This window comes from Calliphora vicina, chromosome 4 (genome assembly GCF_958450345.1).
Source record: "Calliphora vicina chromosome 4, idCalVici1.1, whole genome shotgun sequence".
NCBI classification, from domain to species: Eukaryota; Metazoa; Arthropoda; class Insecta; order Diptera; family Calliphoridae; genus Calliphora; species Calliphora vicina.
This window is the reverse complement of record NC_088783.1, coordinates 86128594-86145559: the sequence shown is the minus strand read 5'-3', so window position 1 is coordinate 86145559 and position 16966 is coordinate 86128594. Positions and strand designations below refer to the sequence as shown.

At 28.8% G+C, this 16966-nt stretch overlaps 1 protein-coding gene across 1 annotated transcript in view; it reads right to left on the bottom strand.

Annotated features, from left to right (window-relative positions):
* The window catches only part of LOC135956847 (cytokine receptor-like), a 115924-nt gene that overhangs the window by 75933 nt on the left and 23025 nt on the right, over positions 1 to 16966 (bottom strand). Inside the window, exon 2 of the mRNA XM_065507441.1 lies at positions 9627 to 9835. Within this exon, the coding sequence (XP_065363513.1) occupies positions 9627 to 9664 (38 nt within the window). The 5' untranslated portion in view covers positions 9665 to 9835. The remainder of the gene's footprint in view (positions 1 to 9626; positions 9836 to 16966) is intronic.

The following is a 16966-nucleotide window of genomic DNA, read 5'->3' as shown; positions in this document are numbered from 1 at the left end:
CCATATGTTTTTATTTGAAAATTTATCAATTTATTATTCATAGAGGAGAATATTCCCAAATTGTTTCCCTCAAGTAGAATGAATATTTTGGAGTTCCAGGGTGCTCTCAAATCATTTTGGATAAACACACTTTTTCGGTTAATCCGTTTTTTTTTTTGACACTCTACATACAATCCATGTTTCCAGATCTTAATGTTATGGAGATGCTTATATTGAAAACCATCGTTTGAAAATTCGAGCTGAAAATTACAACATTAAATGATTGGCATTGAATAAGGCTAAGAACACTAGACATTTTTGATATTTTGGTTTATAAATATATCTAACAGCAATAAAATGAGAGCAAAGGATTTGTATCTTAATAACGTTCGAGCAACAAGTTTTATACTCAATAGTACCAATCAATACTATTTGTATTTTTTGATAAACAGAACCAAAAGTAAGTGACCTTATAATTTTGGCACTCACCTTGTATGGACGTTTATGGAAATGTGTGTATAAATTTGGGTTGCCAGTTTTAATGAAAAATATCGGGATTTTCTAAACTTACGCGAGATAAATTATGTTAATACTATAATATTTTCATCCAAATTGTTATAAATTTTATTTAGCATTTTCGAAGTGGAAGAATTTGATACTTATTTATATGGGGGTAAATGAAATAATGAACAAATCATTACCATTTCAGCCTTGTTCCAAAATAAATACATGCGTCAAATAATATCAAATTATGTATTTTCAAATTGCTAACTATACTTTGACCACAAGGTTTACATGGACAACCAACCAACCAACCAGCAGATGAATAGACTGAGTCCATTGATCCATTACTTTCGAGTAATACAAACATCAGAAGAAATGCAACATCGTTTTAAGGGTAACTACGGGACAAGAACATACATAAATGTAGTATTTGTTTTTAATTTAAGAATTCAAAATCAAGTGTTCTTTAATTACTTGATGTCAAATATTAGATTTGGAAAACCCAATATTCATTAATAAGGTCTGTGTCACTAATCAGGTGATCGTTTTGTTTCTTGGTAATGCAGTCAGATGTTTTTGACAACCTCAATATATTTAGATTTACACAAACAAAATACCTGTTTTTCGTTTTTTATTGTTCATGAGTTGCACAAATTTTAATAAGTTAAAAAAAAAATCGGGACATTTGGCAACACTAGTATAAATAATAAATATAAATATACCTACCACCTATACAAACATATGTTCAGATTATTGCAGAAGACAGCGCAGGCACTTTATCATTTTCAATCATTTTCATAAGAGTCATCATCATCTCATGTTGTACGCGTTTTGTTCAACGAGTGGCTTCTGCTGCTAACTGCTATTTTCAATATTCTTTATCTATATATTATATATGTATGTACATATGTACTATTTGGAAGGAGTACACGTGTGAATATTTATTTGGTCTGTTTCCCTTTTTTCATTGGAATGTTCCCCATTTGACTTTATTTTTCATACGCGATGATGCTGGTAAAATGTATCATGGTTATAATGATGATGATTCATCGTTACACAAATATAAACTGATGCATTTAAATAACTATAATTCAAATTTAAAGCTTAAAGCTAGGTACTCTGTTCAAAATTTCGTGCGAAATGCTGTCAAACTACATATAAAATATTTGGAATGAAATATATGCGAAATAATTTCGCAAAAGCAGTACTCTGTTTTTATTGTGGAAAACATGTGAAATACATCTGGCAACCTTATATTTCCACACGAAATAACATATGCAGCACTTCTTTCGCACGAAATTAAAAGCAACAGCTAGCTGTCAAACACCATATAAAATTTTTCGCATGAAATAACCATAATTTTTCGAACACAAATGCTGCTGGCTGAAGTTGCAGTCGTGCAACAGCCGCTGAATTCTTTTAAAGACGACAGTTTCAAAGAACAGCTGATTTATAATTCAGTGATGTCACTTTAATTTTTTACTTTAATAAAAAATAACCGTACAAAATTCCAAAGTAATTAAGATTTAAACAATTATTTTGAGTAAATTGTTATTAATTTATTTCAATATGGTCATCAGAAACTTCTCTTAATTAAGTAAAAAAAATATATTTTTTTTAAGCACTAATTTAATTTACATTTTTTATTATATTAGCAACACTATTTCTGTTTTGAAGTTGACAATAATAGAAATTAGCCCAAGGCGAATTTATACAAGGTGGAGTCAGTGAAACAGCTAATAATTTTTTTTTCGCTTTTTAGTTCTAACAACTGTCCAAGCTTGTTTTTATATTTAAATATCTACATATTCTAAGCATATTAACAAAATATTTATTGTTTACATATATAAGTAAAGCCCGCACTATTCAATTATCTGCACTATATTAAGTTTAAATACTTATTTGTTAAATTTTTCATTTTGTTTTTTTGACATTTGTTAAGACCAATCGTTGTTTTTGTAGAACTGATATTTAAAAACAATAAATAACAAGAATTGAAACGCTGCAGCTCTGTATCTTTAACCACACTTCTCAAACACACATACTTAGAGCTAGTTTCTGGGATAAATATAATCTTCATTTTCGTTTAAACCTAGATTAAACTAAAAATTGTGTTTCTCACTTATTGTTTATTTACTATATAATCTAGGTTTAACTGAGCATCATTGGCGAGTTAAACCTAAGTATAAAATGCCTAAGTATAAGATGCAAAATAAAATCAAGAATTCAGCACAGCAGCTCTTTGTTTTGCTCTGCTTTATTAACATTAATATTAGAGTGTCCAAAAAACCGTAAAATTTAAGAAACCGGTTTGACCGAAAATGTGTGTTTTTGAAAAACCGGTTTTGATTACTGTCTTTTAAAAAAAAGGTGAACCGGTTTCGGTTTTTGTCTTCAAAAAAAACCGGTTAACCGTTTTATAATAAATTTTTAATTAATATGAAAAAGGTATACTTAAATTTATTTTTATTTTTGGACTCTAATAGGAAATTTTTTAAGAATTGTGTACTAAATCTTCGGAAATTTGTCATTTTTGAATTCTTAAGACTCTATCTTTATCTTGTCAAATGCCATAATTTTCTATAAAATAAATCAATAAACATTGAGTTTTTCATAAATATGTTTGAATGAGCTTTAGAAAATATATTTCATTAAAACCGGTTAACCTCTTACTGGTTTGTCAAAAAACCAAAAACTTAAAAAACCGAAACCGGTGGATTTTACAGAGATGAAAAAACCGGTTGATCGGTTTTCGGTTTTGAATACTCTAATTAATATACATTTTATTTACTTTAATGTCACTTTTTCTTTTACAAAGTTCAAATTTACAAAAAACATAACTTTTTTTGCAGTTGATTTTTCTTATAAAATATGGGTTTTTGGAACTTTATTTATTTAATGGTTCAAAAAACTTCAATTGTATTAATTTTTACTGCAGAATCGGATGGTGAAATTAGAATTGCAATATATTCAACCGTTTTTGCTCTACAGAAAAATGAGCTCAAAATCCGCGTCTTTAGGTGCGTTGAACCACCTAAGGAGAGAAAATTTTCCAAAAAAAAGTTTACTGTTGTGTATATGTAGGTATTTATGAATGACTTTTCTCTTTGAATTCAATTTTGTTAAAACAATTTAAACTTAATAAACTTTTATACACATGCTATTTCATATAAATTAATATGTAAAAACATACATACGAGGCATACATATAAGCGCGAGACTTTTTGAATTTGTCTCGAAAATACATACTTATGTACTCTTTCTACTAAACCATTTCAATTGCATTTTTATTGTTTTATTAATTTTTCTGTCACATAAAAACGTAACAAATTCTATTTGCTACTAAACAGTCCACAACGCAACCTTACTTTACAAAACAATTATTTTATTTATTATTTACCTTAGTTTCATTCGAAAACTGAAGGACTTATTGACCCACCCTTGTATTATGTTGATTAAAATTTTCAATAAAATTGAATTTGTGTAACGAACGGGATATGAGTTTCGGTGGCAAAAAACCGGGTAGTTTAGCAACAATATTAAATACATACATAGTAACATATGCTGCAACAAAACTGATTTTATTTGAGACAAGACAAGACCAATGTCCGATTAAATGTATTTCTTTGAATTTCTTCATATCAATGATATTTAATAATAAATTAACTATATAAATAAATGCACACAAAAAGCGGAAATATTTGATTTGTTAGTTCGACACATCGATATGGATGTATTTATGAAGTTTATTTTATTTATTTGCTCGAATGTTTTAAACAAAGTGAGTGAGTGATAACAGAACTATAAATGGAAACACGAGAAAGTCATACAAAAACAAACAAAAACACAATAGTGATCATGTTACTTTCATTATAATTGTTGTAGAATTATCTTTATTAAATCCGAAGATCACCATCCCCAGCGAGAATTTGTGCCAATTATTTTAAACGCACTAGTCCCATGAGATAGGAAAAGAGGACATATCTCTTCACTTCTCTAATAAAATCATTCAATATTTATCAAATAAAAAATATTATAACGAAACTCACATTATATTCTTTAATGCTTTTTGTTTTCATAGACCCCACATTATAATTAAAATAAATGGTGTGCGTTAATCATTTCTCAAATATTAAAGTTTTTTTAAACACTTGCTGGACGAAATTCATTCAAATAATGAAAGTCCGTTTTTTATTGGACATCTTAACAAAAAGGTGATTTTTATAAGTTTTTATACCCTTCACCTTCGTGAGAAGGGTATATAAAGTTTGTCATTCCGTTTGTAATTTCCACAATATAATTTTCCGAACCTATAAAGTATATATATTCTGGATCCTATATATATACTTTATAGGAGTCGGTTAAGCCATGTCCGTATGTCTGTCTGTCTGTTGAAATCAATTTTCTGAAGATCCCAGATTCTGTCAGACATGCTTTCGAGAAGTTTCCTATTTAAAATCAGCAAAGGGTATATAAAGTTTGTCATTCCGTTTGTAATTTCCACAATATAATTTCCCGACCCTATAAAGTATATATCTGTGAACTTTTGACATAACAACTTAAGTGGAATTTTCAAATTTTTCAGGAGAGCGCAAAAACTGTTCAATATTTTATTATTTGTCCTTGAAGAACTTTATTATTTGTCTCAAAGAATTATACAAAGGATAAATAATAAAATAAATATCGATAAATTCAACAGTTTGTGCGAATTAAGTTGTTTTGTCAAAAACAAATCAACAACAACTCAAAATAAGTTGATTTCTTTTTTTGCGATATCTCAGTAACTAATATTCATATGAAGAAGCAGATTAATGTAAACGGAGCGTTTTGAAAAGTTAGTTTTATTATAAAACACCTAAGATATATTCAGATATATTCTGGATCCTTATAGATAGCGGAGTCGATTAAGCCATGTCCGTCTGTCTGTCTGTTGAAATCAATTTTCTGAAGATACCAGATTCTGTCAAACATGCTTTCGAGAAGTTTGAATTTTGACCTATTTTTTACCTATATCTGGATTACTAAGTCATTAATATAGACAATATGGATATCTAATGATAGATATTTCAAAGACCTTTGCTATATATGACCATACTAATTTGGACCTACAATGGGTAAAAATCGGAAAAATATTTTTTAACCCGATTTATTTTCACCAAAAAAAATTAATAATATTTAAGGTATTTATAGACGGCAATACTAAGTATTAACACTTTTCAAATTTAAAATATTATTGAAATCATTCGGTATTTCAAAAAATAGTTTCGAAAAAAACATTTATTGTTTACACGATAGTATTACAAATATTTTATATCGTTATTGATTGATATTTTTCTGCAAACTTTTTTTTATTTCATATTTTCTTGACATTTTTGTTTGCCTTATTTGTATTTAAAAATACATACCATACATATAGTTTTTGAATTGTTTTAAACAAATTTTGAATACTTACCGTAATCAAAAAAATTATTCGTATTTCTTGAAAATCTAATACAATTTTAGTTTAGACAATAAAATTATATTGAGTATTTGACAAATGTTAACACTCAGCAATACCTTTATGAACATGTTCTTATTCTGAATGAAAAAAGTTTGGGAAAAAAAAGTCATGTTCGATTAATAATATTTATAACAAAATTCATTCCAATTATGAATTTCTTTTTTCTGTGTTCGTTTCATCTAAAAAAAGAATTGACTTAAAATTTTAATGAATTCATTTTGTTATTGACTTTCACTGTAATTAATTTTTTAATTTACTTTTCAGTTCTGATAAAAAATAAACTCCGATTCTTAAATGTAGTGGGCATCATCCCAATTCTAAGCTATTCGATAGATTTAAAGAGACTTTTGGACAACTTTTTAAAACCAAGAGTTTTTCTATTTCTTTATTCTAATTAAAAAATTTAATTGAAAAATGGATTACAATTCCTTTTCTTTTAATCGTTAATGAATTCATTAAAATTTTAATTCAATTCTTGGTATTTGGATGAAACGAATGCATTCAATAATTTTAATTCAATTCATATTTTAGGCAAAATGCATTTAATTTTTTTAATTCATGGTGAACTTAAAATAAAATATGCATCATTCAATGTAAAAATGTAACAATATATGTATGTTTCCATTGGAATTCCCAAATACTGCTAAATTTTTACGATTTAAGAATTATATTTTAAATTATCTGGACAATAATATTCTTCTTTGGCTTATTCTCCAAAATATGTATTTTTTTAAATATATACATACATATGTATTTTATTAAAAAAATTATGAACTACCTTAATGTAATGACTTCAATGAAGTGTTTTTCTTAAAATCTTATTAACATTCTTACGCTAAATGTTTATGAGCCGTAGAAGCAGAAAAGTTAAGAGTTATTTAATGTTTTCACATTAAATATATTGATAACATTCTAGCAGGTTTATAATGTAAATATTGATAATATAATTTCTACATACATATGGATGTACTTAAGCAATAAAATAACGATTAATGCATGCAGTTATTTCTTTTCAAAAAAAAATTATTCCTTTTTAAGAAAAAATAATTTCTCTGGATATCGATTGCTTATTAACAAATACAGTTTCCAGAAAAATACGTAGGTATATATTAAGTTCCGATTTGTGACATTTGTGTTTCATATTTACAATTCAATATATATTTGTTAAAGTAAACTGTTATAAAACGTTATTTTTATACCCACCATCAAAAACTATGGGGGTATATTGATTTTGTCATTCCATTTTTAACACATCAAAATATTTGACTAAGACCCACATTTGCATATACATATATTCTGGGTCTGTTGAAAATACGAAAAACGAAGGGAGCTTGCTGACATTATCTACAAGTACTCTCTGTTGATAAGATTTGTTTCCTAATTGTCTTATAATAATTAATGTCCTGATGAAACAAGTTTTAAATGAACCAAAATCTTTCTACCATCTTTTGGTTGAAATCATGCTAAAATATCAAAATCTTACACTGTGAATTGTGAAAAATGTGTACTTATACCCAAGGTTGGCTGATTATGTTTTGTACTTATTAAATATTATCAGTAAACCATGGTGATAAAAATGTCGATGATTTTGGTTACTGGCTTGCATATGCAATTCAACCGCTGTTACCTAAAGTGCGGTTTTATTTTATTTCTTATTAATGATATAAAATGTATATACATTAGGGTGGCCCCGTTTCTAAAGAGGAAAAAATGAGGTGTCGATGTTCCCAACTGAAATGACCATTCCCATGATACCAAAATTGCATATGTTTCCATTGCGAGAATTATCTATCCTTTAATACAGCTCACCAAATACTGACTGCGATATCTTGGAATTACGGTTGTAAACACGGGAATTACCGGTACAAATATCCCGGGAATTTTACCGATTCCAGCAATCGGTAAATGTTAATACAGACATACGAACATCGTTCAATCGACTTTGCTAAATGAAAATTGTGGAAATTCAAATGGATAGAAAGCACTTTTTTATAATTTATTTTTCTAAATTGACCGATGAATACGTACTTCTCCGCTCATCCAAGTAGTTAACAATAACACAGCTATTTAATTAAACCTTTATATTTTGTAAATAATATAATATGTACATTGTACATATAACATACAATATAATGATTATAACACCAAGTTTTTATATAAATGTTGTCTTTAATATTCGAATTTACATTATAATTATATATTTCAGAAATTCTAGGGAATCAAAAAAGCTAGGAAAATTAAAAACGCTACTTGGAATGAATTAAATAAATATTTTATTTGGGGCTACCCTAATAAACATATGTGTATATATGTATGTATGTATATTGTGATTCGGTCTTATAAGGTCTTGCAATTTCATCTGGTTTTGAAATCATTATAAACTTAAAATAAAAATATTCCATAAAATCAATACTGGAAGTATTGCGTAGTTGATATTTAATATTAAGTACGCATAGCGCATGTAACAACATTAAAGTCGTTGAAATATTTTTATACAATTTTAAAGGAATAGAAAAAGTAGACATAAATTATATTAATATGCCCATTTGATAGAATATTTAGTCTAACTCTAAAAATTTCAGTACACTAAGATAATGTTAACCATCCCATCTCACAGCCGACAGCAGTCAGATTTGCCATCTCAGATTTTAACGACATTATCTACAGTTAATATGTATTGGAAGTGTTTATCAAATCATAGACTTTTTAACTCGAAACCCTTTCAGGTACAAAAATATGAAGCTTCTTCCTATTCTATTAAAATTTCAATATTGTTTTTCCTGAGTAATTTTTGGAAGGCGGATTTATATGGGAGCTATGACCAAATATTTTTTTAATTTTATTTGCATTCCAACATATTCAAAGAAATCTGATCAATAGTTAGAAATTGCAAACGACCCACTGTACCAGATAAAATATTTTTTTTACGAAATTAATTTCGTTTTAATGTTTAAATATTTGATAAGTTAACAGATGATTCATGTTGTACTTAATAAAAAAATATTGAGTTTTTAAACACGTTTAATTCGTTTTACAATATTGACTAACAACATCGGGTTGCCTATTTATTAGATATACTTACATACATATGCATATATGTATATATTTTACTCGATTAGTGGTAAACAATAAATTCTAAATTTAAAAATAATATTAAAAAAAATCTAAGAACTATTATAAAACTATGCTACTTTAAATTATGAAATTTTTAATGAAAACATAAATATTGTGGAGAAACTTATGTGACTACAAGCATTTAGCTAGATAAATTATTAACCCTCCGATGAGCTTACGTGTCTGGTCCGAACCAATTGATTTTAAAATGTGTCTAACTTTTATCCCAAAAATTTCTATGCGGCATCAGTCCATAAAGGTACTTTTGTGAATCACACACACATGAGTGTGATATTTCAGCTGTCAAACCCACTAGTGAGTTTGACAGCTGAAATATCACACTTGTTGTTGCGAATACTACACAAACATATAAACAACAAAAACAATGTTGCATTTTGTTTTTGTAAATGTTACACTTGTTGTAGAATCGATATCACCTTATAATAAATTCGATTTGTTATTGAGTTAAAAATACGGTGCACAATAATTAAAATGAAAGTATAATTTTTCTAAATTTTCGGTAACTTACCTCATTTGTTGGGGATTAATTATGTTCAAATGCATCATTATGATTTTTATTATGTTTAATTTAGCTTAGAGTTGAGTTGTTTCTGTCAATATTGATGTTATTTTCAATTTATTAAAATATTCTGTTAGCACCTTTAACTCAATCTGGTTGTTTTCAAAGTTCAATGATCATTTCGCAGAACGGTATTTAGAAATTAGTTTCACACGCATCTGAAAGAGAATGAAATAAAGTTACACTAAAATCAATTGAATTTTATACACTTTTCATTAAATGTCAATTGTTTGTTTACGCTTTATGTAAGTACCGTTTTTATTTCACGTTTATTCGTAATTTGTCAATTTGTATAAAAATAAACAAATCACAACAATACAAAAATACACCATCAACAACAAAATATACACAAAACAACAACCTACAGCATAATTAAAATGCACTATTTGTAAATAAATAAGAGAACGTGTTAAGTATGTACAGTGTCGGTCAACACTTATTGGACAAAATTTTTACATATTGAATAACTTTTTTCCAAAGTAGGTAGAGATTTTAGAAACATATTGGATTATAGCAGGCGCCATTCCTGGTCATCCATTTGGGGGGGTGAAATTAAAATTTGTTCTTTGAAATTAAAGATTATCTATTGTTGTTATTGGATCGCGATGTGACAATTTCCAATTAACCATTATATTTACAGTTTGTCAGAAATTGTATATAGGATTAAGGTCGGATGAATATGCTGGCCACTACATGTGTATTTAGGGTAATTGAAATATCCATTGGTGGTCATCTTCTGCAATATATTTTTATACACTTGGGTGTCCGTAATATCGTCAATTTTGTTTCCGACTCCATGCTCAACTCTTCCAGTACAGTATTTGGGATTTATTCTGTTATTGCAGGTTTTTGAACTCTAATCAGTCTATCAGAATCCGTAAAATTAAATTCATCGAAAAATAAAACGTTATTCCATTGTGCAACAGATTAGTACAAGTGTTCTCTAGCAAATTAAAGGTGAGCTTTGCGTTTTTCTTGCGATGTAAATGGTTACTTCTCAGCTCAATAGCACGTCTTTGTAGAGTCCGTACACTTAATTCTATATTGAAAGAATCTATTACTCTAGAAGCTGAGGTGTGTGGAACTCTATCACAATCCGTACATCTTTCTTAGCTGTTGTGCATTTTCCACAGTTTTTGTTTTTATACCTTTTGTGGCAAATTAAAATATTTGTCACCAGTGTGACCAGGTCTCAACAATTTTTGCAGCTAAATCCTATCCAAAATAATCACTATTTGTACCGTAAATAGGCCATACGTTTTTTTTATGGTACACTTTTAATTATGTTATTGTCCGCCAATATTGATGATACATATATGGTTTAAAAGGTTTTTTCTCTAGATGTGCACAATATAAAAAAATATTTAAAAATTCTTTCCATAAAAGTGTTAAAAAGCTGTTTAAAAGTGGTCGAATTTCGGCCACCAGGCGATCCTAGTATAAATAAAACCACATCGAACTCAAAAACAAAACAAATTATTTATTCTCTTCAAGAATCGTAAATTAAAATTATAAAACAAAAATTAAAAATATATATTTCTCAGTCTTTATACATATGTATGTATATGTAAATAGATATGTCATCATATATAAATACACTAGCTTGACCCGGTGCGCTTCGCTACCCCTGTCGTAGTAAAATAAAAAATATATAGCCTATTGACGCTTCCCAGTAAGGATCTATCTACGTTCCAAATTTCAATAAAATCGGTTCAGCCGTTTAGGCGCGATGCTCAAATAACAATAGTTTTAACATCAACATACATATAAATGAATATGATATGAACAAAAAAATTAATGGCTTTGACAGGTGGCGAACCACTAACCTCCCGTTTTCCAGTCAAACACACTACATAGCTGTGCTAAATGCAAAAGTTCATTACCAGCCTGTATAAAAATAAGTACTTATTCTAGTAAATAAAATAATGTGCTGGGTAACCACCACTCCTTACAAAAGAATGCATGAAATAACTAGTTGTCATTACAAAAATTCACAAAATTTTTGCTAGGCATTGTATTTGATATCATTCTATTTCTTATTTTATTTTTTAAAACATTCATTCCGCTAAATACACGTTCAACTTCTGCATTACTAAATGGTAAAACTAAAAATTTCATAACAAAATCGGTCAATTCCCTGAAGGGATTTTCATTCACAGCATTACTGTATTCATAAACTTGTATCCAAAACTCAATAGTTGTCTTCAGATTTTGCCACTCGTATGAAGTTAATTTTTGCCATTGTAATTCTAAAGTTGTAATTTCATCATTTTAAAAATTTATTTATTTTTAAACTATTTTCAACAGCAAAAAATTTTAAATTTTTTGAACTTTTTTGATAATCTTTGCCTTAGTTGACATATTAACTCTGCTTTGAAATTTCTACATATTATTCTAATTTCTTTTTCAGTTTCAGAATTTATATTTGTTCTTGTTTTCAAAAAATTTTCAAAATCATAATTGTGTAGGTATATACAAATTTTCTAAAGATGAAGTTAAAGGATCAAAATATTCAGATTTTAAAACTATTTGAGATGAAAGATTTTATAAAAGAATGTGTAATTCTGAGAATAAGAGTGTTGGATCGGCGTCATTACTTTCAAAAATTTTATTTACATTTTGTATATCTGATAATAAAGGCAATAAATTTGTATCTGTATATAACTCTTTTAAAATTTTAGCTTGATGACAAGATTCGGAATGGGTTTTTAGCTCCAGCCATTGAGTTTCTATACGATTTACAGCTGTTTCAATTGACAACCACCTGGTGTCTCAGGCTCTTACTATTTTTGGTCTAATTGTTGATTTTGAAAACCAGTTGTAAACCACCAAATATTCTATCTCTTCTGGTAGAGTTTTCGATGTGGAAGACACTGACAATTGAATCGAGTGGCAGACACACGTTACTAATACAATGTTTTTATTTTTCTTTTAAATTGGCGATAACATCACGATTAATACCTGTCATTACTCTGGCATTGTCTGTGCCTAAACCCACCATGTTCGAAATATTTAAATTAAATTCCTTTAAAACATTCAAAATCGCACTGGTTATACCTTGAGTCAATCCATCTTCTAACGGGCATAGTTGTAAAAACGTACTTACTATGTACAATCAATCAAATTTCAATTGTAACAGGGGTAAAAATGAAAAATAAATTGAAGCTAGAAAATGGTAAACAAATTATTAAAAAATTATAAAAAAAATGCCAAATGCTAAATCGAAAATTTGCAGCTAAATCAAAATAAAAAATCCTAAATCTAGCTGCAACAATGCCAAAATGGTCACATTGTTTGTCACACACCCACTGTAGTAAATATATTCTGCGTCCTCATTTGATTCTAAGACGATCTAGCTATGTCTGTGTGTATGTTGAAAACACGATGGGGCCCAAAAGAAAAGTGCTAGCTGGCAGAAATACTCTCTGTTGATATGGTTTGTTAAGTTCCATACAAATGTCCCCCGGAATACTGTTTGAGCAATCATATGATTATGCGGCAATCCAGATAGAATTTTGCACAAATTAGTTCTAAGTACTCTGATATTATCTGTACATTATGGCGAAAATTTGTCAACATTTTTCCCTAGTCCCCATACAAGTTCCACCTCAAAAAATTACTTGAACATTCCTAATTGTCTTATAATAAGAATCATCGTTGTGAAATTGGACATAACACGTTTTATATGAACCTAAATCTTTCTACCTACTTTTATGAAGATCGGTCCTGAAAATATGTATTTTTTTATTTTATTTTATTTTTCCCACATAAGCAGTTTTGTCCATTTTGTGTTCGTATTATATTTTTTGTTTTAATAAACATGCAAATTTGTTTTCCCAATAGAAATAGTTTGGAAGCAGTTTTTGTCCAATATGTTTTGACCGACACTGTATGTATGTAAGTATGGCTAAATGTGTGTGTAGTGGGTCAGATCCAAACAATACGTAAAAATACACAGCAACAACAACAACAAACCGCGCACACGTTTGTGTAATTCTCTGATAAGGCAAATGAACCTAAAAAAGTACATTATTAATTTCTCTTATTCAAATATTTCCTCTTCTTTCTCGTCTCTAATAGAAAAATATGTAATAATATGTAAAATGAGGTTGCCATATATACTACATATGTATTTATTAATTTGAGAAAATTCTGTTTATATTATAAATTGTGTAAAGTTTTGACAATTAAACATGTATGATAACGAATAGTGTTTTACCATCTACAACTTTGAATTTTCAAAAAGTACCAGACGCTTCAGCTAAAGATATAAAATATTATATATGTATATTATTATGGTGAAGAGTATTCATAACCAATAGGGGCAAAACATGATCGGTTATTTAGTTGAAAACAAAGCGAATGCTAAATTATCAATAGCTGGGGCCTAATTCTCACATTCCACAGTGGGGCAGAATCGAAATTTTTTGGAAATAAATCTGGCATTTCTAAACGGCATAAAATTTGAATTGAGCTTAGCTAAGGAATATTCGAGTTTAAGTTATTAAAACGGGCCCTACAAATACTCAAGGGCTCAAAGTGCGGTACCTTCGACATGTAAAAATTTTAAACACGTGCCATTTTTTGTTTCCCATTCGAATTTTATATTCTTGGAAAGCGCTCGGCTAGGTCTTGAAAAAACATGCTTGCGTGTGCTATTTATCTCTCATAATTTCCTAGTTATAGGCATTTCAAAATTGAAATTTTGCCATACTATGGTCCGCTTTTTTAAAAATATAGGGCGCACTTTTGGACCGAATGGACCCGAACATACAAAAGATTTCAGAGCAATATCGATTAGGAATCCAAAAATAACCGATTTTCAATTTAAAAATTCAAAAAATAGTATATTTTTGCTGTTTTTTGGACAAAATGGTGACTTAACTCTTTTTTTATTAAAAAACAACTTTCTTTAAGAACGAATAACAATTTTATGTTTTTCTATAAAGTTTCTTTACGGAGAACATTTTGGTATAAAAAACATGTCCTATTTTTGGAACATGTCGGCCCTACGCCCTTTAGAAATTGACCTATTTTTTATCAAAATTTCAACATTGGGCCACATGTCAATTACATATATTCAAAAATATGCCACTTTAAAACACCGTCCTTCAAAATAATTGCACTTTTTCATACTAAAAAATGTGTATAAATTTTCTGAATGTGACAGAGTCAGAACCAGTGACTTGTGTTGAATAAAATATTAAGAAAATTTATAAAAATTTTTTAGTATGAAAAAGTGCAATATTTTTGAAGGACTGAGTTTTAAAGTGGCATATTTTTGAATCTAATTGAGATATTGACTTGAAATTTTGTTTGTAAGACCAAAAATTAACTTATATAAACAAAAAAATATAGCTCGGAATGAATGTCGATCAAATTGTTCCTAATATTTGCAATCCTATTAAAATTTTGATATAAACTTTAGTTTTAGAAACTCAATGAATATGTAATATACAATAAAATCTTTATTTATTAACTAAACTCAATGAAATTTTCTGCGTTTTTTAAGTTTGTCATTCTAAATAACAAGGTGTATAAAAACATGTCAAAAGGTCGAAGGGAATCCCGCAATTCCTAAAAATTGGAGCAAAAATCCCAAAAATGGTATTTTTTACAATTTTGCCTATAGGGTCCACATTTCCTTCGGGGCTGGGAGAATACTTTAAGGATAAATAGGGAACACATCAGGGTTTCCAAAGCTGCTTTCCGTTTTCTGATCCCTGCTTTGGGATTTTAGAACATGTGGCCCAAAGTTGAAATGTTGATAAAAAATAGGTCAATTTCTAAAGGGCGTAGGGCCGACATGTTCCAAAAATAGGACCAAAATGTTCTCCATAAAGAAACTTTATAGAAAAACATAAAATTGTTATACGTTCTTAAAGAAAGTTATTTTTTTATAAAAAACAACTTTCTTGTCAACTTTTTTGTCAAAAAAAACAGCAAAAATATACTATTTTTTTGAATTTTTAAATTGAATTGGTTATTTTTGGATTCGTAATCGCTATTGCTCTGAAATCTTTTGTATGTTATTAGTAATTTAGTTGTCTAACTAACAAAAAAATTTCGAGTCAATTCGGTCCAAAAGTGAGCCCTATATTTTTAAAAAAGTGGACCAAGGTATGGCAAAATTTTAAAATTTCAATTTTGAAATGCCTATAACTAGGAAATAAGAGATAAATAGCACGCACACGCGGATGGGAAACAAAAAAATGGCACGTGTTTAAAAATTTTACATGTCGAAGGTACCCTACTTTGAGCCCCCATAGCGCCGCCCCTGGAGTATTTGTAGGGCCCGTTTTAATAACTTAAACTCAAATACTCATTGGCTATGCCCAATTCAAATTTTATCCCGTTCGGACCAGCCGTTTAGAAATACCAGATTTATTTCCAAAAAAGTTCGATTCTGCCCCACTGTGCATTCGTAATCGAAATAATCTGACGAGCGGTGGAATTACTTAATTCAAGATCTGAATTACTATTGCGAAACAACCCGTTCTCACGACAGATTCGTAATTCAATTTGACATTTAATTCTTCTTCTTGTTTTATTTTGTTTTGGTAGTTTTGACAGCTGACATTGACAAAACACTCGATAAAAATTAGAGATGAGACTGATTTGTTCGTAATTCGTAAGGTAATTCAAACTGAATTACTTACGAACAAGGTAATTCGCACTTGAAATTTTGTATGGCGAATCATGTAATTCAGTTCGTAATGGGGGTTGAATGACGAATAAGAGCGTGAATGACGAACAATGCCGTCGTGAGAACGGAGCATAACATACGAGTAAAAACTCGATCGTTATTGAATGTCATCATTATAAATTTCTATACATTTTATTGGATATCGAATAACGGAATCCCAAATATAAAAAACTCGCATGTTCGAAGAATATTCGCTCGAATACTAATGCGAGAATAAGTCCCTGGTAAGATTACAACAGATAAAGAAAGGGCATACAATTTTATTATAAACCGATCCCAAATATAAAAACAACAGATAAAGAAAGGGCATACAATGTAAGTACTAGATTCGGCTGTACACTTTCGTTTAACGCTGTGTAAACAAGTAAGAGTATTAAATTGGCTGTGCCGAATCTTATAAACCCACTACCAATTTAATTCGTACACTAATTAAAGTAAATTTTTTATAAAATATTTATCTGGTTCACCCGATTTGGTTAGTTTTTATCGAACCTTAACAGCTAAAAAATCTTAAGTGCATAACAACAAACTTTACAGAAGAATCTTTGAGATAGTTTGCATATATTAACTCAATGTAAACATA